Source organism: Amblyomma americanum, unplaced genomic scaffold (assembly GCF_052857255.1).
Source record: "Amblyomma americanum isolate KBUSLIRL-KWMA unplaced genomic scaffold, ASM5285725v1 scaffold_19, whole genome shotgun sequence".
Taxonomy (NCBI): domain Eukaryota; kingdom Metazoa; phylum Arthropoda; class Arachnida; order Ixodida; family Ixodidae; genus Amblyomma; species Amblyomma americanum.
The window spans coordinates 36572-59511 of NW_027526491.1; the positions used below are offsets into that span (position 1 = coordinate 36572).

General features: G+C 46.8%; 2 protein-coding genes across 2 annotated transcripts in view; both read right to left on the bottom strand.

Moving 5' to 3' along the window:
• Positions 1–22940, bottom strand: part of LOC144111947 (uncharacterized) — a 111772-nt gene that overhangs the window by 27116 nt on the left and 61716 nt on the right. The gene's annotated exons all lie outside the window — the stretch shown is intronic.
• Positions 1–22940, bottom strand: part of LOC144111946 (AP-3 complex subunit mu-2-like) — a 63207-nt gene that overhangs the window by 18950 nt on the left and 21317 nt on the right. The window contains exons 7-8 of the mRNA XM_077645044.1: positions 20343–20468; positions 8192–8265 (exon numbers count right to left, since the gene is read on the bottom strand). Coding sequence (XP_077501170.1) covers positions 8192–8265; positions 20343–20468 — 200 coding nt within the window. The remainder of the gene's footprint in view (positions 1–8191; positions 8266–20342; positions 20469–22940) is intronic.

Here is a 22940-nt window from a genome sequence, read left to right on the forward strand (position 1 = left end):
GACTGCAAGCGAGACTATTTCGAAGGGGTGTCGCACAAATGATTTCAATGTTAAACGTATTTTTTTAATGGACTCAGTGTCGGAACTTTATGGACAAAGGTTGCGCATGCTAATTTTCAGCAAGAGACGGCGCCAAATAAAAAAAAGTTTTTACTTACAACTTAAGTCAAGGCCCTCTTGGCAAAGCATTTGAACAAAACTACAAGCTCAGCTTGCAAAGGCAGACTATACACTGAAGGTTAACTGACTGCCCAGAGGCTGACTGGCAAAAGCTCATGGCACAAGTCTGCTACGTACATATATGTGCAAGACTCGGGCAATTCTGAAAAGTGATGGAGATTTGAAAAGTTTTGGGAATTTAACGTCCCAAAGCCACCCAGGCTATAAGAGATGCCATAGTTGAGGGCTCTGAATCATTTCGATCACTTGGTCGCATTTCACCCCCATTGAAATGCGACCACCGTGGCCCAAATCGAACCCGCATCCATCCGGTCAGCAGCCAAGCACCATAACCACCGACCCACCGTGTTGGCGAAAAATGATGGAGGCTAAGAGTCAAACCAGCCTCCCAAGATTAGTAAATTGAGCTTGTTGCCACAGTTTCTTACTATACAAACTTTGGCTCTTCACAGCTGCACACCAACCACACAACCACTACTTCTGCTGCAAGCTTACAAGATGGAGTTAAAAAGTTTCCAGCCTGACATCATAACAGATGACAGGTTCTACTGCCATGATGTTCCTCAAAGTAGCAATGTCCCAGCAAGTCTGCCACAGCTGGATTGTACTTTGGAGAGCCGCATTTTAGTGTGTAGCTCTTGGGCGTTTGTTCCCGATTTGAGCATCGACACTGGCCTCAGAGCCACTGGCAGAGCAAACTAGGAGCAAAGTGAAGGATGAAAGTGACAAAAGCACTGGAAGGGAAGTGAGGGAGGAGGATGAAAGCACTGCAATAGCAAAGAGTGCCAGGAGGAAAGCGATAGAGTAGGGTATGAAGGGAGTGGAGGAAGAGAGCAGAGAAGAAAATATGGTGAAAGTGTGAGGGGAAAGCAGGGGAGGAGGGTACAGTGGGAGTGAAGGAGGGAAGAAAGCCAAGGATGAGTGTACCGCACAAGCGTGAGGAGGACAGCAAGAGAGGAGGGGTATGGTGAGAATAGGTGAGAGCACATGGAGGAAAGTGAAGGAGGAAGCGGTGGAATCTGCAATGCTTCCTCTGTGGTGGATCCTGCAAAATGCTCTGGCCAAGCAGAGGCGCGCCGCCGATGCTGAGGCCAAGCATCATTGGCATTCGGCACTGCGTGTTCCGTATGAAATTGCCTACGGTTCAAATACCTCAACAGCTGCGCTCAAATTATGCACCAGTGAATATTATAGTTGCCACCCAGTTTTTTTTAGGCTGTTTCACACAATCTGTGCACTTTTCTGGTTCTCTCCAATAAAATTCTTTGTTGCTTCAACTAAGCCTTCCTCGTAGGTAAGTTGAAAGGGTCACAAACTATACTTCAGGAGAAGACAGAAGGAGAGGAACAATGCATTATTGTTTCTGACAGCACACAAAGACAAGGACAGATAGAAGTGAAGACACACACAGCACTTCATTGGAGAGCCAATGCTTCATTCACAGAATCAATAATGAAATACCAACTAGCCCAACTGAATATGATTCTCAGGAATAATGCCCAAATTTTCTTCAGACTAAGTATTGCTAAAATGGAATGGACTTGAAGAAGTGAAGTGTGGGCATTCTTCTAGTAGTTACACGTGTTTAGTATAATGCTGTTCATCAATGATTAAAAAAACATAGCTAAACACTGAAGGGTAGGAGGATCAATCCCGCATGCCAAAAAAGAGACATCACTGTCATCCAGCAGAGTGAGATCTGGCTCACAACAGTGTCTGAGTGTCAGAACTTTTGGGGTGGTGACACCTTACTGACGCTTGGATGCTGTGAGCAATGCAAACGTGCTGCAAGTGTTTTCCATCACGCTGTGGACCCTGAATTGCACTGGCTCTACATTTTCAGGGAAATGCTCCAACAATGGATGTTTTTCTTTATTACGGTTTTCTGCCCAGATACTCACCTTGCAGAGCAGGTTTCTTCACGACTCTTTCAACTATTCTGACCCACTTTGTTCTGGCTACACAGTTCATACTGTTAGGTTTCCTGTCATGTACAGAAGTACTGTTTTCACATGCAGAACAGCCCAGCCATCTACTGTCAGTTTTCGGTAATACTTACATCTGAAACACATGCAGCCCATTTAATGTACAGTACATTCTATTCCTGGGGATAGTCAAAAGAAAAAATTCCATGAAACTATGTGACACGGCCCAAACATGCCTCCAAATGTAAGCATCTGCAGATAATGAGCAGCAATATAAACTGTGCAACAAAACTGCCACGGTAGTTGCAACCATATTGTCACAAATGGGTTGCAGAATCAAAAGGCTAGGCACAGGCCGCAAGGAATCAAGCAGTGTCCAAGCTGCAAAGAGCACGCACATCTCACTTTTTCTGTCCTCAAGGCGCTTCCCGGGGACACCTGGCGGCATTATTCCCCCTCCCCATCCAAAAAAAAGAAGCAAAAACGTGGGCGCACTTGGAGCGAACAAGGTGCCCGTTACTGCGTAAAGTACGGCTTCATACGCAGTACATGCATGACCTCAGGCGGCACCACCTACGCGGCACCACCTGGGTTTCTGCATAGCGCATCAATCAGTCGCAACTATAATCCACTTATTGCCAGAAGACGACACAGGGAATGGGCCCAGATGATCAATGCCGACTTGGTCAAAAGGTGTGTGAGGTGGCACAATGGGTTGGAGCAAACCTGCGGGCTTGAGCGGAGGTGACTTACGGCGCTGGCACTCACAGCAACCTCTGACGTAGCGGTGGATGGTCTTTGCAAGATTATGCCAATAATAGCCCTGACGCACTCAAGCGAGCGTGCGTGCAAATCCCAAATGGCCAGAGGCGAGCTCATCATGACACGCTGAAAGGATGTCGTCGCGGAGGTCTGATGGAACGACTAGGAGGTAGGGGCGTTCACCGTTGCTGGAGTTTTTCTTGAACGGTACGCCATTGCAAATGCAAAAAGAGGACAAGTGGCGGGAAAAGTGTCGAGGTACGTTGGAAGCATGGCCCTCCAGGTGATCCATGACAGACCGCAGGTCAGCGTCAGCACGCTGCTTTGCCACTAAGTCCGAACTGCTGATCACACCTCGGAAACGATTGTCATCCTCTGCGCTGTCATCAGCTTGCTCGACGGGTGCGCGTGAGAGTGTATCGGCGTCTTCGTATTTACGTCCGGACTTATAGGCAATTGTGCAATCAAATTCTTGAAGGCGAAGGCTAAAGCGTGCTAGGAGGCCTGATGGGTCCTGGAGATTGGTAAGCCAGCAGAAGGAATGGAGGTCGGTGACCACTTTAAAATAACAACCACAGATATAAGGCCGAAATTTCATCGTGGCCCAGACGACAGCGAGGCACTCCTTTTCCGAGGTGGAGTAGTTGATTTCGGTGCGCGAGAGTGTGCGACTCGCATACACGTTCCACGCCTTCTTGATGTTGAACGAGGACGGCACCAAGCCCAATGTTGCTAGCGTCGGTGTGTATCTCGGTAGCAGCCTCTTCATCGAAGTGAGCCAGCACAGGGGTAGTGTGCAGCCGTTGGCGCAGCTCTGTGAAAGCAGCCTGTTGCTCGGCAGTCCAGACGAACGGTGTATCGTCACGTGTTAAATGGGTGAGGAGTTCAGCGATCTTGGAGAGGTCGGTGATAAAATGACAGTAGCAGGCGCACAAAACCAAGAAGCGCTTGAGCGTTTTCTTTGTAGTAGGACAGGGAAACTTGGCTACGGCGGCAGTTTTCTCGGGATCGGGTCGTATGCCATCGGCGCTCACAACATGGCCAAGATACTCGAGCTCTTTGTAGCCAAAGTGGCATTTCTCAGGTTTAAGTGTCAAGTCAGCCAACCGCAGGGCATCCAACACGGTCCACAGGCGTTCAAGGTGTTGGTTGAAGGTTTCTGAGAACACCACCACGTCATCTAGGTAAACTAAACAGGTTTGCCATTTGAGGCCAGCCAGGACAGTATCCATCATGCGCTGAAACGTCGCTGTCACAGAGCAAAGGCCGAAGGGCAACACCTTAAATTCATATAGGCCGTCGGGTGTGATGAAGGCCGTTTTTTCGCGGTCACATTCATCAACCTCAATCTGCCAATATCCGGTCTTTAGGTCGATCGACGAAAAATAGTTGGCGTGGCGAAGTCTGTCAAGCGAGTTGTTGATGCGGGGCAGCGGGTAGACGTCCTTTTTCGTTATGGCGTTCAGCTTGCGGTAATCCACGCAAAAGCGCAGTGTCCCGTCTTTCTTAACAAGCATGACGGACGACGACCATGGGCTCTTAGAGGGCTGAATAATGCCGTCTGTAAGCATCTCCTTCACCTGCGTTTGGATAGCGTCGCGTTCCTTCGGGCAAATGCAGTATGGCTGCTGTCGTATGGGGGCGAGCGTCATTGGAAGTGATGATCCGATGCTTCGTGATCGTCGTTTGCCGCATTTTTTAGGAGGATGCGAAGCAGGTTTTGTATTTGAGCAGTAGGGCGCAGAGGTTGCGCTGTTGAGTTGCTGAGAGCCCGGAGCTAATATCGATGCAATCCAGGGATGTGTCCGGACGGTCTATGGCCTCAGACGCAAAGCACTCAGTAACATCGGCCAATTGGTCGGCCCACGCGATGGCAGTAGCTCGAAAAAGGTGATGAGGTTCGCTCGTAAAATTAGTAATCAGGAGTTCCGACCGACCGTCACGGAGGTGGACAACACTTCGGACCGCGCAAATGCCATGTGTCAGCAGCAAGGAAAGGTTGCCTTCGGCGACTGCAGGTCCATCACGTAGCCCATCATTGCATTCGACGCTTGCAAAAACACTGGAGCGCGGTGGGATCAAGACACTTTCAGTGGAAATACGAAGAGCGGAGCTGCGTTGCCGAATGTCGGAGGTGACGTCGGCTTTCGCTGTCGAAAACGTAACGGTTCTGTGCCGCAGGTCAATAACAGCACCATTCTCATGGAGAAAATCTACGCCCAAAATCAGGTCACGAGAACAGTCGCGGAGCACCAGGCAGCTAACTATGAATGTCAAGTCGCTGATCTGGACCCTAGCCGTGCACTGTCCAAGCGGAGTAATGATATGGCACCCCGCCGTCCGAATCTGCGCGCCAGAGCAAGGAGTTGTAACTTTCTTTAGAAGCGCGGCCAATTTGCCACTGATAATTGAAGACTCTGCTCCTGTGTCCGCTAACGCGCTAATGCTGTGACCATTGAGAAACACGGGTATGTCAAGGGAGAAGCGGTCCTTTAGTTCAGCTGCTGTCGTCGACGTCGTGAAAGCTCTATCATCGGATGTCTGCGTCGTCTGCATGGTCAGGGGGTCTTTACAGCATCGATATTCAGCGACCACGCCCCCGGAGGTCACTGTCCTGAGTTTTCCCGGCGAGGGCTGGGCGAGCGGTCCGCCATCGCTCGCGATGAGTTTTGCACATTCGGTGAAAACGATGGACGGCGAGGTGACGGTGATCGGGACTGACAGTGCGCCATGGACCACTGAGGTTGCTGGTTCAGGTACTCTTCAATCTCATGGGGCTGTTGGCCAAACTGGGGCCTTGGCGCATCGGAGGGAGAACCCTACAGGCCAAGCTCTGGATACGGGCACTGGCGGAACAGGTGACTGGGCTCCCCAAAGTGGAAGCGCAAACGCCGGCGGTCAGGGCCACGCCAGACGTCCGCACTGCGCAGGGATTCTTCATCACTCGGGATGCGGTGCTGCCCTGGCTGCACGGAGGGCAGCAGGACGTCGTGATGGTTGGGAAAAACTGCCGCTGGATTCGAGGCAGGGCATCGCAGCGCGTCAGCGTAGGTCTGGCGGCAGTAGTCTGTCTGGGTAGGCTGTGGTTCGGCGTGTAGTAACGGAGGCCTGATAGCTTGCTGCACCTCTTCGCAGATAACGCTCATAATGGAGCTGGCCGCTGGCTTCGACGTACCACAAATCTTCTCTAGCTACTCACGGACAACAGCGCAGATCATGTCACGGAGAAAGTTGGTATTGTTGTTGAAAACCGGGAGGGACTCCGTAACAGAAGCAGCAAGGACTGGCCGGTAGTATGCGGTGGAACGTGGCCGGAGGACCTGCTCCATCGTGACTGCCTCCGCTAGAAACTCGGCAACAGTGCTAGGGGGGCTGCGCATGAGGCCGACGAAAAGCTGTTCTTTAACAGCGCGCATTAGGTGGTGCAGCTTTTTAGCTTCCGACATGGCTGGGTCAGCCTGTCAGAAGAGCCGTGTTATGTCTTCGACGTACATGGTAACCGTTTCGTTGGGCATTTGCATACGGGACTCCAAAGCTCGTTCAACTCGCTCCCGACGATCAGCGCTGACATATGCGGCGAGCAGTTGACGTCGGAACTCAGGCCATGATGAAAGAGTGTCCTCACGGTTTTCGTACCACGTATGAGCACCGTCCTCCAAGCTGAAATAAATGTTCCTCAGCTTGGCGGCATCATCCCATTGGTTAAATGCGGCGACACGTTCAAACTGGAGGAGCCAATCTTCCACATCCTCCAGTTGAGTCCCGTGAAAGGACTTTGGTAGCCGTGGGTTCCGGAGGGTGTAGTATGCGGTGCCTTGCATGACCGGTTGAGGGGTAGGCGCCGAGGGAGAGTCGAATGGCCTGAGCACAGGAGGCAGTCGGCCAGGCGGTGAGGTTGTCTCCAATGGCCCATGCTCAGGGGGCAGTCCAAGATTTCGGCTGCTGACCCGGTGCACTGGCGTGTCATCAGGGAGAGGTCTGGGGTCCTCGGTGTTCGGAGGGGTGTGCAACATATTCCAGAGCAATTTACCCAGCGCACTACACCACAAAATATCACAAATGGGTTGCAGAATCAAAAGGCTAGGCACAGGCCGCAAGGAATCAAGCAGTGTCCCAGCTGCAAAGAGCGCGCGCGTCTCACTTCTTTGTCCTCAAGGCGCCGCCCGGGGACACCTGGCGGCAATATAATAAACACAAACTGCCTGGTTTACACCCAAATTAAGGAAACACAATAAACTCAGGGCAGCAAACAGAGGGGAATCGCAAGTGAACTTTAAAACTTGTGCACAAATACAATTAAAATCTAATGGTACCCATGTTAAATGGCTATAAATGAAAAAAAAAGTAAAATCAAGTGTCCACTGCTAAAAGACAACTCCCCCCCAAAACCACAGCCACACATTCAGTTTTCCTGATAACAAAACCGTTAGTGCCACCATGAAAAACAGGTGCATTTAATAGGAGTGTAGGGCACCTGCACATGCGCCTCACAGATGGTGGCAGCCCACCCACCAACAAGTGGCAATGGTCAAATGATGTGGTACATTTAGACCCCCCTCACACAACACAGGATGCTGGCCTCAGAGCATAATGACTTCAGAGGCAAACAGTTATTGCCATGCATTCAACAATTCAAGAACAGCATGGCTAATGAATAATGAGCTGGAAACATTGCACTGAAATAAACTGATATGGTTCACTTCTGCGCTGTAAAAGTGCACACATTTGCTTAGCCCACCTTACTTAGCATGAACTACAGAAGCAGCAAATCAAGAGCCATCGATCATGCAGCAAATGGCACACAGATACAAAATGAAACCCCTGTGAAATTAAGGATGCATAAATGACATGCTACATAAGCTCAGGAGTGTTCTAGCCAACTATACATAAAACAAAACATTCGAAACCCAGAATAAGCTGCAGAGTCATTTAATTCAAATCTGAAACTTGAATAATTGCAAAGGCCTAGTAGGCAGCCTACTGCACTACCCCAGCACATAACACTATGTATTCATTTCCTCAGTTCAGTGAACACAGAGCAAGAAACAAAGACATTTACAAGTTCTCTGTAGTCACAATAATAGAAAAAACAACAAAGAATACTTCTTTTTTTAGCAACAAAAAGAACAGTAGCGAGCACCTGTGATACCTCATCATTATCAGTGTTTTCTTTGGCAATCATCAAACCAGCATTCATTAAGGTAAAGTTCTGGCAAGCAATGCAGCAAGCAAAGCAACAACAATGTGATACACATAATGCACCCTTACAAAATTCGCATACACACACTCAGACAGCGAGCAGTGATGACAGAAATGCATCCTACCTTTGGGACTCTATGTGGTAGGACACGAGCCGAAAGTTGCCATCCGGGGGCACAAAGGACAGCACTCGCTCAGACTGCAAAGAGTAGTGCAGCATGCATTGGCATTGTGCAGTGAACAGTTCACTTCTCTACTTATATCCCAAAGGTGAAAAGGTATGAATAGCTATGCAGGACCACCCGCTACTACAAAATGCATTTATACTAGCAATGCATTTCACTTAAGACTCCCCACAATGGTAGCAAGGGCATGTGCTCTGCAGATGAAATACTTTGTATCATGGTATTCTCCATGCTTCAGCAGCTGCTAATGTAATTTTTTTTCTTCTCAGCTCAGAAGGCTTTTGTCTCAAGTTCCTCTTACCATTTATAGTGCTCACTGCCCATACACTAGGAAGACACAAATTTTGCTACCTTATTCTTGTTAATAAGTCAGATTATAAAGTTAATCATATCTGACACTGTCAAGTAATCCAGCTTTTCCACTCCTATTGGGTTTAAATCCCTGACATAGGCATACTAAGGAATTGAAATGCCACTTGGATGCAAGGCCTGACAAAGGTTTTCATGAATGATGGTGAAAGCACTGATTAGAATCCACTCAAACTAACATGTGCTCATCTCAATTTTGGCAAAAGGGCGACAAAAAACGAATGCCGTGTCGCAGGAAAAACGTGAACAAAATGCCCCTGCCTTTTTCGTAGCACAAAAGTGGAACTGGTGGTATAAGAAATTGGCAGCGCGGCAAATTCGTAACGCATGATGCAACATAAAAAACCAGCCACCTGGAACAGATGTTGGAATGAGGCTTATGCTTTGTGTTGGTACGCACAAACGGCTACAAATAAATTTCTAATGCAGCCACATATGGAAAACAAAGCTGTCCAAAAACATTTGCACACTTTTCAGCTAGGTAGCATGGGTAACGACTTTATTGATTCATGAGAAAATCAAGTGGTGAGGGGGGGGGGGGGGAGAGAGAGGAAGCAGGACGATAATGGCCGGGCACTTCTGTGCTTCGGCGACCCCTCGGGCCCAGCCCACTGTCCAAAGCTATATTGCAAGCTACACAGAGCAGCCTCCACTCCTGATGTTCTGGCCCTTGCCACGAGGGTTTGGGTTTGTTTGGGCAATTCAGAAGATGCAGCTAAAGGTGGCTCTGGCGCTAGGACACAAGTGGCAGTGAGGAGAGGTTTCACCTCAGGTTATAATCAAGAGAAGGAAAGGGGTCATGACTGCAGCCACTTGAGGTCTGTGCCACAAATTCTGGTCGCTTTTGGGAAGATATTTACGTAGTGCAGGTACATCAGGTGGGAACTTCTACAAAACAGGGTAAGGTCATGGTAGATGAGAATTTGATCCCTGGCACTGAGACGAAGGCAGGTCGCTTTCAGACCATTTGATGAGTGCTCGGGCTTAGGTGTGAGCAGCCATGCTGCTTGGGTGTTCTCTATGCGCAGGGACCCAGGTGTGATGAGGCGATTAGGTGGGGGCACGATTCCAGAATTTGACCAGTCGAGGAGTGGATTTTGCGACTACCATAATTACTAGCTGCTTTTTTGAAACGTGACAAAATATACATAGCGGAGGAGTGTGCAATTGCCAAGGCAATTGCTACCTCTTCCGTTTCCAGGGAATCTGTCAAATTTAGAAGGGAGGCACTGACAATCAGGTTTTGGAATTAGTCTATGGCGGCTAATGCGAAATTTGGCCACGTATACGTAAGCTGCCAGAGTATGAGAAGGATAGTTCTTGTCGAGAGCCTTGACTCTAGAGTTCCATCTTTCTCGGTCACGCTCCGGGTGGGAATTTCTGGGAAGTGGCGGGATGTAGAGATTACTACAGACAGCAGTGGGAGGAGTTCCCTTGGCCATGGTATGGCCGGGGAGGTTAATTCCAAGTCGGTGCAGGAGTGATTGTTTCGGTATGTGAGAGCCTACGGTATTGACTTATGAGGTGCACTTCTACCAGCTCTCACAGGGAGTTTGCACTCCTAGTTGAAGGAGTTTCTCCACAGGTGTTGATTTAGAGAGAAAAAGAGCAATTTTGTAGGCTGTGCAGATGAGTCTATTAATTAAGCTGCTCGGTCTCCGTGAGTGTCAGCGATATTTATGATGTAGAGAAGAGACACGATGACTTGTTCGCCCTGACATGCAAAAAGCTGTGCATGATGTAATAAATCACACACTGTTGGTTAAAGGACTATAGACACCTAATTTTAGTTGTATGTTTTCTTTTTTGTAATGATACATATAAGACATCAGAGTACATTAACCACCACAGGTACTCCCCTATGACTCTTAACAATTTATAAATGAATTTTTCCTCTCCTGCTCTTTTGGTTTTGGTTTCATCCCCCAAATGATGGTTATGACTTGTAAGGTGTGTTCAGGTGATGTGAGGCATGAAAAAAACTGCAATATACCGCAAATACTCATGTAAGGGCCACCCCCGTGTAAGGGCTGCCCCCCCAACTGTAGAGCTGAAATTTTGAAAGAAAAAATATTTTCTTAGCCAAACGTGAAAATTCGTGCACCAGCAAAAGTTAAATTTCACACGTCGCTACTAGATGGCGCTACCTGCTTTTAATCCCCCCCCCCCCCCCCTATCAACATCAGTGCTTTGAGATCACCTGGGGACACGGTCTTGTTTTTGCAACCGTTTCACTCCGGGAGCCATTTTTTCTTTGTGTGGTGCTGTGATCGTGGCCAGTGTGTTGGGGTGTTGTAGTTACTGTGTGCAGCGTGTGCAGCGTTGTTCAGTGGATTGCGACCTATGTTTGCCGCTTGGTGACGATAGCCAGAGATTTGATTGAGTACACTGCGGCCTTCCAAGCTAACAGTCGTCGCTTACACCGAAGAACAGGGCAAGCAGGTAGCTGGATGCAAGTTTGAAGTCAACGAAAAGATGGACGGCACCGAAGACAACTACCTCTGGGAAGGCGTCCATGAGATGAGCTCAAGTAGCTTCCAGGGCGAAAGCGATGAGGAATTTCTTTGAATAAAGTATGTGTGGTCATTTAGCAGTGTTTACATTATATTTTAAAACAGTCACAACAACAGCGCGACGTTTCTGCGAATAGATATAGGCCTTACTCGTGTAAGAGCCGCACCCCATCAAAACCTCGAAAAAAAGCCAAAGTAGAAGCCTGGGCGCGTTGGTATGTATTCATTCTAAAAACAGCGCAAACAAGACAAGGACGACAGAAAAAACTGCGGCCCTTACATGAGTATATACGGTAATCACTGATACGTTGTTTGTTGTCATTCCAGCTCTTGAAGCAGGCTGGCTTGAGCGTTGCAGTGAATTAAAACTATGTACCAGCAATTATATTGCAGTTTTTTCATGCCTCGCATGGCCTAAACACTTCTTACACATCACAGCCATCGTTCGACACAGCCATTGTTCGGCTGTTGAAACTGAAATGGCATGGAGAAGAAATTCAATTATAAATTACTTTGGAGCCTTAGGGGAATACCGCAGGATTAACAATGTAGACTAAGGTTGAATTCATCACTTAAAACAAGAAAATATGCAAGCAAAAATTTGCCTGCTGTCTTACTAATTTAACACTATAACATAAGATTTCATGTGGCGTACGGACTCTCCTAAAAGCTCGTAACGACTTCAGCACCCCAACGCTAGTGAGGCTTTATTAATGCCTTCATCCACAGTCATCTCAATTACTGCATTAGTTCCCCCTCAGACTCACCTATCTCCTCTTGAACACATACAAAATCAAGCTGTGTGATTCATTACAAACAGTCATTATAATGTTCATGTCACCTCAATTTTCAATGAAGTGCATATTCTTCCGATTAATTAGCTATACAAATTTAACTTGGGAATTACTCTCTTTCAGTTCGTTTTTAACAATAATTTACTTAATATTATTGGTAAAGCTAGCCTAAACAATCCCAATATCACGCATTTTCCTCTACACAACTTCCTACTACCAAGAGTATACACTTACTACGGTAAACAGACAGCTGGATTTGCAGCAATTAACCACTGGAACTACCTACCCTTCACCGTTAACTGCTCACTGTCTATCACTTAATTCAAACAGTGATTACGTTTTTTCATTTGTTGCTAGATCACTTTTCTTTTCTCTAACAAAGCACATCACTATATCTGTATTTCCTAGCTGGTTGTTAGTTCTGTGTTTTTAAATGTTTTTGCTGCTGTCGTATTGATGTTTAGCAATTGTTACTGTGGTTATTGTTTGTTCTTTTGATGTATTTGATGCTTATTGCCTGCAACGCTAATGTTTACTTATTACATCTACTTTCTCACAAGACGTCCCACTACAGCTTTCCTTCGGGACCTCTTTCTGTAATACATACTCTGATGCATTGTATTTTTACCTGACAATCAGCTTGATATTTGAGAACCTGTGAATTAGTGCATTAAGGTTTGGGATGATCATGTTCTAATGTGTTTTTCTACTTAAAAGTGAACTCATACCTACACTGTTTATGCTCTACTCCAAAAATTCTTCCTTAGTGAAATAATACCCGCCCCTACGCTTCTCTCAAGTTTTTTGAATTTGGGACACTGTAGGTTTTTCGCTATGCCACTTGCTTCTGGCACACTAAACTTCTGAAATTCAGTTAGTGCGACACAACACCCACAATGGCAGGTGGAAAATCCGAACACAGAAAATCTGTTGTCTCGCCATTTTATGAATGCTTCCACAGCATTCCTACAGCTCAATTCCACTGGGTGCTCCACGTCGTTCAGGGTACAGCAACTCAAAAAGCAGCCTCAATTTACAGACCAAGAAAGTCATGCATAAAAAAAATTTTGGTTTTAATCAACACTGTATGCAAAAGCTCAGCTTGCCAGTCCATGTTCTGGAAAACGAAAGAACACATCAGCTGCTGCTACATTACTTTTGGCTGGCCAATACTGCATACCCTACACATGGCAAGAACCAAACACCTGTGAAGCTTGTTCTAGGATTTCTCTCAGCTGAATGTCTGCCACAGGCAAGCAGCATGCACTCAGAAGTACCGCCACCCATAAACAACACGGATGCTCAAAAGCATGGCTTGGACTGGCATGGCATGGCATAGAACATCAATATATGCACTCCGGGGTTGTACCATACTCGGATACACCTCAAGAACGAAATGGCTTTTCCCCATCAAAGATCCCCCTCCCAGCCAATGGCGCCGGCTGATTCTCATGAGCCTGCTAGCAAGCCAATGCAGGGAGTGGCAGATGAAAGGGGGTAGTCCGCTCCCACCATGGTCGTGGATAGTCCCCTTCCTGCACTGTCCCACCGCTCCCTGCATTGTCACGCTAGCAGGCTCATGAGAATCGGCCGACGCCACTGGCTGGGAGGGGGTCCTTTGACGGGGAACAGCCGCTTCGTTCTTAAGTTGGATCTGACTATAGTCTACTTTAAAAGTTACTTTTCCATGCAAGTCTTCACTCACATTAAAAATTTTGCACAGTAAGCTTTCTGAAGGTATTCTTAAAAGCAGTGGTGCTGTACAAACAGCAGTTTCGAAGTGTCGAGTTAATGTTACACACCAGCAGCCACTGATGCAAGTTTTTCTGCATGCCCTAGTCATGCGAGGTTGAAACGGCAGCGAGCGTCTAAAGACAAGATTAACTGGTCAGTGCAACTACTCATGATGGACCATTTCTGACAGACATTGGGCTCTTCCATACCGTAACGGACAATTCACGCAACAATGCAGGCTGCCCACGAGCTCTGCCATCATCGCTCTGTGTTCTAATTTACACACAGAACCACGATTTCTTGATCCCTAACATGAACACAGTTCAAAAATGAATGCCAGACTTGCAGAGTGCATGCATGTAACCTGGCCGGTTTAGCTCTTTCATTAGTACCACACTACTATGCATCAATCACCGGTGATTGACGGATTCGAAGCGCGATTTCAGTGTTAGTGGGGCTGCTGAGGATTTGTTGCGCTATTTAGTTTGCTGTTTAGACACTCTAGTTTCTTGCGTAGCTTGTATATTTTGAAACGCCCTAGAGGTTGAGGTTCCGGCGTAGTGTGCTCACGAGACGGCGTGTGCTCGGAAAAATCCAGATTCACACAATTCTGCTGCACCCACAGCAGCTCTTTTTGGTGCTTGAAGCAGCAGTGACTGTGACGATGATATTGCATCGTCGAAATTTGATTCTGATGAAGAAACTGCGCAACTTCAGCATGAAACGTCAGCGCCTGTCCACCAATAGGCTTCGTTTTCTGCTGCTTGTCTCTTTTTTTGCTCATGGAGCCAGCTTACACATCACACTGATGTCATGAATGCCTGGTTTCTGTAGTGCCTTGACATCATATGGGCAAGGTTTACTTTCATCTGCCCAAAAAAGAATAGACTCCAGGCCCGGTGAAAATCACGGCACTGACCTCCGATTGACACTTCGTAATAGCCCGAGGCTATTCGCAAAAGCTGTGGATGTCTTTAGACTGGTCCTCTAACCCCTATATTCACTAAAACAGACACTTAATGAATTTTCATTTTTTCCATACACAATGCCCTTTTGGAATCAGATAACTGAACTATTGCCCCGTGAGGTCTAACCAGCAAGTGCTTTATATGCCCTTTTTTTTGCAGTGTTGCTTCTTTGTAATTTTGCTAACCTGTACGCCCACTCTGCTTGGACTTAGCGTCTGCAGTATTCTGCAAGTAAATAAATCGTACGAAATGTCTTCCGAAATAGTTTCTAGTAAAATCAAAGCATTGTGCAGCATTTTCAAAATTTACAGTCAAACCTCCTTATAACGAACATGGATATTATGAATGATTGGCTATATCAAACTGTTCCTAAATATTTTCAACAAGCACATGCATTTCTTACTTTATATACCAAACACTGTTTGCCATAAGACGGATTAATCAAATTGCTGAGCACCAAGCTGTGCCCACTCAGATGGCAGACGGCAGACTTTGCCTCAATACACGAGTGACTAGTGGTGGTGCGGCACGCATTAGCATCAGGGTTCACACTTTATCTTTCTTTTGCCAACAGTGCCACATAAAATATAGCGGTGAGAACAGCTGGTAGCCAGGCGGTCAGAACCCGTTTGCATCTCTCGTACCCGCAGATAGTGCCTCAGAACCAGTGACATGGTTGGTTGTTGTTTTCCAGTAGCCGCCCTCTGCCAAGGGGCAGAGGTGGTGACAATGGCGATAGCTTTCGTCCTGGCATCCAATTTTTTTACATGACATTACTGTAGTGCAAAGAAGCCACCCTAGATGGAGTTTGACCTGCCACAATGGCGTGCTGCAGAGCTTTGCGGGGAAGCCAGCCTAGCTGAGGTTTGCCGTTGTTTTTAAAATTTTTTTGTGGACACTGCAATAGCAGCGACCGGCTTTGAAATGGTGCTACAACTAAGGAAAAGGTCTTTCCCAGTCTCTGGTGTCCCTAATCAGGTTTCGCGTCTCCAGCGCGAGTTTCTGGAGAAATTTTATAACACAAACACTGGCTATATCAAACCACTTTAGTTTTTTACATATTTACCATAGGGAGGTACCACTGTATTACCTTTTGTAATTTTCATGTGAGCAGATCATCACAAATGGTATGGCGGACATACTTTTTGCTTCGGCAATTTTTTTATTCTGCATCTTTAAAAACAATTTTAGATGAAACTGATAATGCTGAAAACTGCATTTATCAAGCTATATGTTGATGTTACATGTAATACTGAAAATTTTTTACTTGGTGTGAAAAATTTATATCAAACACATTTTGAAAACTGCGTTTTGTCACGCAGTGTCAGAAAAAATTTCTAGATCGTAAAGTTTTTGAGTTATAAATTCAAACTTTTGGTGGCTAGTTAATAAGCTGGAAACTGGAAACATTTTGTATGTTCCAGAATGTTAATATATTTTTTATCAAAGACATATTATCTTGTCAATACAATTTTTAATTCTCAACTTTTTCGTGTGTTTTCTAATTTTTTTGCAACATTATCACAAAGTCTGTTGAAATAAATGTCTCTAGAGGGCACACTCTATTGCCATTTTCGTGCAAATTTCGCTTTCTTACACCTCAAATATTTTACAAGAAAAAATTATGTCTCAGACCTATCAAAAACAGTCATTTTTCCCATGGTAACGAAAAAGTTAAACAATGCTTATCTTAGTCATTTTTCCCATGGCAACGAAAGAGTTAAACAAACTTATCTTAAGCAGCATAGACGGTATTGCGGGCAAAGCACTGCATTCTTTCTTTGATCTAATGTGAGGTCACTGATGGTTTCAGGTGTTTAGTGACTCAACAGGTGGCCATAAAGCCCTTGAAGTCAAACCCCTTCTACCTGCCCTTCACTTTCTCCTAACACATCCCAACAATAACTAGGAAAACTGCGAACAACCTGGAAGTGCAACATGAAAGATCATAGAAACGCACTAAACAAACAAAATTCAACATGATGGCTCTCACACTGCGGGTTCCAGTGACAGAAACTAGCTGTTTAAAAAAAAAAAACTTTTGGACTTCACCGCTTTCGAAAAATTGGTCATAAACGTACAGTCGACGACTGAAAATTCGGACGCCTGATTTTTCGGACATGCTTGATTATTCGGACTTTTTTCGCAGTACCACGACATGGCCCATAAAGCCAATGTATAAGAGCGCCTGAAATTTCAGACCCGCCGCAACTGACTGCTCGATTTTTCGCACCTCGTTCGCACTCGCCGCCAATACCCAAGCGCCATATAATGTGTACAGTGCAACCTCATTACTTGAAACTGTAGGATAGATCGAAAACTTGATCAAATAAAACGAAATTCAAGCTTAAAGGGGGCCACTTGCGATACTGAAATTCTGCGTGAGTCGGCACATTGCACCCACGTGGTTTCGAATTCGTATGGTTCTTGAACGTCTTCCACCGCACGAACTTTTTTAAAAGCAGTCAAAGTTCGCAGAACTCATCTATGCCAAGCCTTTCGTTTCGAATAGAGAAAGAGGTAGCAGCGAAGTGCGTGGGATGGCGAGCACGGAGACAGTGAACGTGGGAGGCAATGGTGGTGCATTTTAAAGCGAGGTCAGCGTACCCGCAGCGAATCACACCGCAACCCTCACTTTTCTATCGTAGAACCGTAAATGACTGGCGTTTCGATGAGAGGCAAGATGCCCCTTATTATACGCAAGCCACTGCAGAGTGCATATCACCGAATACGATGCCGATTTCGGCTCTAGTCGCTAGGCCAAATGACGGAGGCCAACGCCGATGGAGCACTTGCTCCGGCTGTTTCTCGGCCCATCGTACTGCGGGCGCAATGCAGTTCCTGCAGTGGCGTGTTCGCTTTCCCGTTTAGACTTTGTCCCAATTCATGTATTCATCAGCGACACGCCGAGGGCAGCACAGCCAGGCCGAGCTCGTGAAAGCGGTCGCCGCCCGTCGTCTGTGCATGTGTCGCGCGGCGAAATTTGGTCATTAGGAGCTTTAGAATGTGTGCAACACAACTGACCTCTTCCTCCAGCAGAATGGCAATAAGTTCGCGATTTTTACGGTGAAATTTGATTTTCCGAACTGCTTAATTTTCGGTCGTTTTCGCCGTCTCAAGTTTTTGAAGTCCAAAAAAATTTGCCAGCAACTGGAGAAGCTGTGGTCACTTTGGCTTCGGCCAGATAGCAAGCATGTGCCAGTGATTACGGTTCACCTATAATGCATGCAGTGAATTAATTTCGAAAAAAATGATTCTGAACAAAGTCTTGCAATATTTTCGGGAGAAATAAGTGCGCGTGTAATTGGGCAGTCCGGTCTAAATTAGGGGGAGGTGGCAGGCATGCACTAATGTGAATGCACGGCACAAAAAAAAGTATACATGCGTTCAACACTGTATGTTAAGATGCCTCGATGAGGTCAGCAGTCACAGGAAGAACACGCATACTCCATTACACAGCTAGTTTGGAGTGGAGTGGAAGCTACAAGCTTGTGGCAACAGCTCCCAAACCTAAGTAGATGGCTTGCAAACGCATGAAACAGCACTTTTGTCACAGGTGTTTCCTCACGCTCGTAAGAGGGCTACAGTAAAAACCCGCGTATAATACGAGGTTTTTTCCTATAATTACCATTCTAAATTTCCGCCTCGTGCTATTTGTGGTTCCAAACAAGAATTTCCGAAGTTGGTCGAAGTTTTGGTTTCGTTATTGTGGCATGGCTACGGCTTGGCTTCGCTACTCTCGGCAAACCGCGTCACGATGTCGTTTCTTTGTTGGTGATCCGTTGGGTGTGCCGGGGGGTCATGGTGTGCCGCATGCCTGTAGACAACGCACATGCTCACGTGTAAGCCACGCCTCTTGGAGTGGATGTTTTTTTTTTGGAGCAAGATGTCAGGGTCTCAAAAACAGTACTCAGCTGCTTTCAAGCAAAAAGTGATTTTAGCTGCGGAAAACATCGACAACAGAGTGGCCGGGAGGCAGTTTGCTGTCGTTGAGGAAAGCATTCGTGACTGGCGACGACAGGAAGAAGCCTTTCGCGTGCAGCGGAACGCGACAAAGCTTTGTAAGGAATGGCGCATTCCCAGCAGCGAGCCACACATCTAGCTGTGAGCGTGGAGCTAATGCAGGCAAAAGCTAGAGAGCTTGCAAAAGAAAAAGGGATACCACGCTCTGCCTTCAAAGCGAGCAAGCACTGGATCCATCGCTACATTTGCCGTGCTGGCTTTTCAATACGCCGGCAGACCTCGATTTCACAGAAGCTGCCTGAAGCGTTCGAAGAGCTGCTTGTGAGTTTTCAGCGCCATGTTATTTTTTTGTGCAAGTCAAAGAACTTTCTGTTGGACCAAACAGGCAATGCCGATCAGACGCCGATTTACCTGGACGTGCCATCGCCCCTCACCGTGCACGAGATGGGGCCTAAACAAGTTAGCGTGCGGTCCACTGGACACGAGAAGACGCGAGTTACAGTCATCGTGCAAGGCAGATGGCCGCAAGCTCCCCATTACGCGATCTTCAAGTGGAAAACAATGCCGAAAGGTGAGGAGCTGCCGAAAAATGTCATCATGAGATGTCATGAGAAAGGGTGGATGAATGAGGATATAGTCAAGTCCGTGTAGTGTAGGCGACGTGGTGCACTGTTGTCTCTGCCGTCCATCCTTGTGCTGGATGCGCTTCGTTGCCATTTGGCCGACTCGGTGAAGAGGCTGCTACGCGACTGAGGCACTGAACTCGTAACGATTCCGGGTGGGATGACATCACAACTACAGCCCCTTGATGTTTGTGTAAACTAACACTACGAGGACGCAGTCAAGCGTTGCTACACATAGTGGATGCGCTCAGGTGAGCCTGCAGTGACGCCAGCTGTCGGCTGAAGTGGGCTTTGCCAGCCACGCTGTGCAAATGGATCATGGACGCGTGGGCAGCCATCCCAGAAGATCCTGTGCGTCGTTCTTTTAAGAAGTGCGGCATCTCGAACGCCCTCGATGGCACGGGAGATGTGTACATACATTTGGGATGATTTGTCGGACAAAGAAATGTCCGAAGAAAGCAGCGCTGAAAATGAAAGTGATTGAAGTGAAATGCGGGATGTGATTTGAACAAATGTCTTCGCTGAGCTTTTGTCACTCGTATTATAAGCGGGCAAATTTTTTCTTCCATTTCGCGTCTCTAAAACTTCACCTCGTATTATATTCGGGTTCCTATTATATGCGGGTTTTTACAGTATACAGAAAGTTTTGCCCTCTGACTTGTCTCTTTTCTATTAAGTGATGACCCTGCAAGATGCTGCATTCAAATGTAGGTATAGAATGCTTTGTTTTGTGGGAGCATTTCCATTTCAGTACAGTCCCCACCTGCGGATGTGCACTTGCAACCATGGTGCCCTAGCCTCTGCTTGCTGCCATAAGAGAATGAGATCAAGTGTTCATTACCCATGGTGCACTATGCTGGTGAGTTCTTTGTCAGACGTGAAGGTGGGCAAGGCATAACGGTTGCCATCATTCTTTTGCAGCAGAAAGCAGAGACCAGTGCATCAGTGGTGAGACACATCTAAAAGAAATGTTCTGAAAAAGAGGACATTCTAAACTTTAATTTCACAGCAGTACTTTTCATTTCCATGAGTAAATAAAAGTCAGAGCTCAGGAGGCAACAAAACTAACTGCCCCTGGCAACTTCCACTTCACTTTCCAATACCTATTTTTCTTAACAATTCCCTGCACGTGAGCTCATCTCCCAATGCCGGAAACGAACACAGGGATGAAAACTGACATTGCCGAAGAGGCACGGGTTCACAAACGTCAGGCTGAGGTCAGGCATTCCACTCAACTTGATGCAGTAGTCCACCTGAACAAACAGTACGGTAATTTTGGGAGGGGGATCTTTGATACAAAAAGGATTCACTACATCAACCACAATAATTCAGGTATAACAATAGAGTAGCAACTGTGGAATTATTTCAAATTGTTAACCCAGCCTGCTTACACTTGCAGGGACAGGGAGAAACTGCAAGTCACAAATAAACAAATAAAATGCACGCAATACAGAAGGACACACAATCAAACAAAACAGCACAAAAATTTACAGCAGCAGCTACAAATTTTTTGTGTAATAAAGATTAGTATCAAAGACATGACTATGGTGCACTGTGGTGTTGTGCCAAGTTTCACTCAAAAATTGCGAAATGAAAGAAAATGCAGTGCTAGTGTAAGTGGACTGTGTCAACCTGCCAGTTCAACCAGTATAGAAATACTAGTAATATGAACTGTGTAATTTTTTTCAGAGGTGGCTTCAGATGTCTTTGTGGCATCTTATATATTAGGCTTTTCTGCTTTGATTGTTTGTTATACAGTTGAACCCCTTTACAAGAGAGACATATTGAAGAGGAGTTTTGGTGCGAAAGCACTACTCCAGATGTACCAACCTCGAGCAAGAATCTTGTCATCCGGTCTTGTACTCTGAACAAACCAGAGCTAACCCTTGTTACTCGGGTAAACTCAGAGGAGTGCGAGTGTCGCGCAAGCTCCAGCCAATGGGAGGAAGCTCGGGTAAGTTCGGAGGAGCTTCGTGCCAGCTGTAGCCAATGGCAATAAGGCGTCACGCCACAATGGTCAAGCAACCTTGTAGCATCATCACAGCCTGCCCTGGCAGGTGGCAGTTATTTTGATGATTAATTGCAAGAGATTGCTCGGCAAGAGCAACAAGGGTTGCACAATCCCAACCAGTGGCTGTAATAGAAACAGCCATCTGCCAGTGCAGCGGTGCATGGCACTGGTATTGGTATGAAAAATCACCACAATTTACGAATGCTAAGTACAGAATGACCAATTCCGCATATATGGGCATTAACCCACTAAAGCTATCGTGCCCTTACAGTGGAGCTTAACTATCCCCTCCAAAAGATGAATGAATACTGAAATGAAAATGAAAATTGGTTTTCAGGAAAGGAAATGATGCAGTAACTGTCCCACATATATCCTGGACACCCGAAAGGAAGGGATAAAGGAGGGAGTGAAAGAAGAAAGGAAGAAAGAGGTGCCGTAGTGGAGGGTTCCGGAATAATTTCGACCACCTGGGGATGTTTAACCTGCACTGACATCGCACAGCACATGGGCGCCTTAGCGTTTTGCCTCCATAAAAATGCAGTCGCCGCGGTCGGGATCGAACCCAAGAACTCCAGATCAGTAGCCGAGTGCCCTAACCACTGAGCCGCCGCGGCGAGAACACTGCCTTCGCACATCTGTTCGGTTTAACTACAGTAATCCCTCGTTATAACGAAATCGCTTTACTCGAAATATCGCTTTATTCGAAATTTCTTCCAGTCCCGACCCAAAGGCATGCATTTTAAGCCGCTTTACTCGAAGCGCATGAAGGGTTTGACTCACTTAGAGCAAAGTGGCGAGCAGAGGCATCGCCGCCACCGAGCGGGCGACCCTTTGCGCATGCAGTGCCAAATTAATAGCACCGACGAATTATTCTCATGCAGGCACAGAACAGGCCACAAAAGTACCAAACCTACGACCAATAACCTGCCTAGTAGCGAGTACCAAGCGAGTGCCGTGCGCCCCCAGCTGTTTACAGCAGAGCAAACGGAAGCTGTCAAATTCCGTGGTGCAACGTGCCCGAATCAGTCGCAGTCACATCGCTGGTTACCCCCGTGATAGAATCCACACGAAAATAATGTTTTCCTGATGCTTTGCAATGCCAGAAAATCGCAGTCTTTTGGATGCCGAAAAGTGGCCAAAAGACAGCGGGCAGACTTCCGCCATAGCATTCTATGGGGTGCGCTTGCTGAGCAAAATTTTACCGCTCTAAAGAGCACTTCTGGTGCTGAAACGTGCCAGAAAGAATAAGAAAAGTGTCACTCCGATTATGAGCCCATTCACACTTGCGAGTCGAGAGCGAGCCAAGCTTTCTGCAACGACGCTTACCGCGGACGCGCTGGGCAACAAACTGAGCTGCTCCCTGGCTGCCATAGTCGTCGCTAAGCCTAAGTGTTCCACATCGGCCAAAGCAGACAAAACTCTCGAAAGTGCGTGAACGTCATCCCCGAGAGTTTTCACTTCAAACGAGAAGGCAACCCGCAGGTCGCGCTTGCAAGTGTGAACAACGGTGTTGTCGAGCTGCTGCCTTGACGCAAGCGACTGCAGATCGCATGCGTCCTTTGCCACGTTCAACGCGAGGAGCTACGTTAACAAATCGGGAACACTACTTTGGGGAAGCCAGTCTAGAAATTGCCTAGCCGCTCGCCATAATGGGCCTGCATCGCAATAAAATAACCAACCTAGCTTCGTTGCACTTTTGACGGTGCAAATCGAC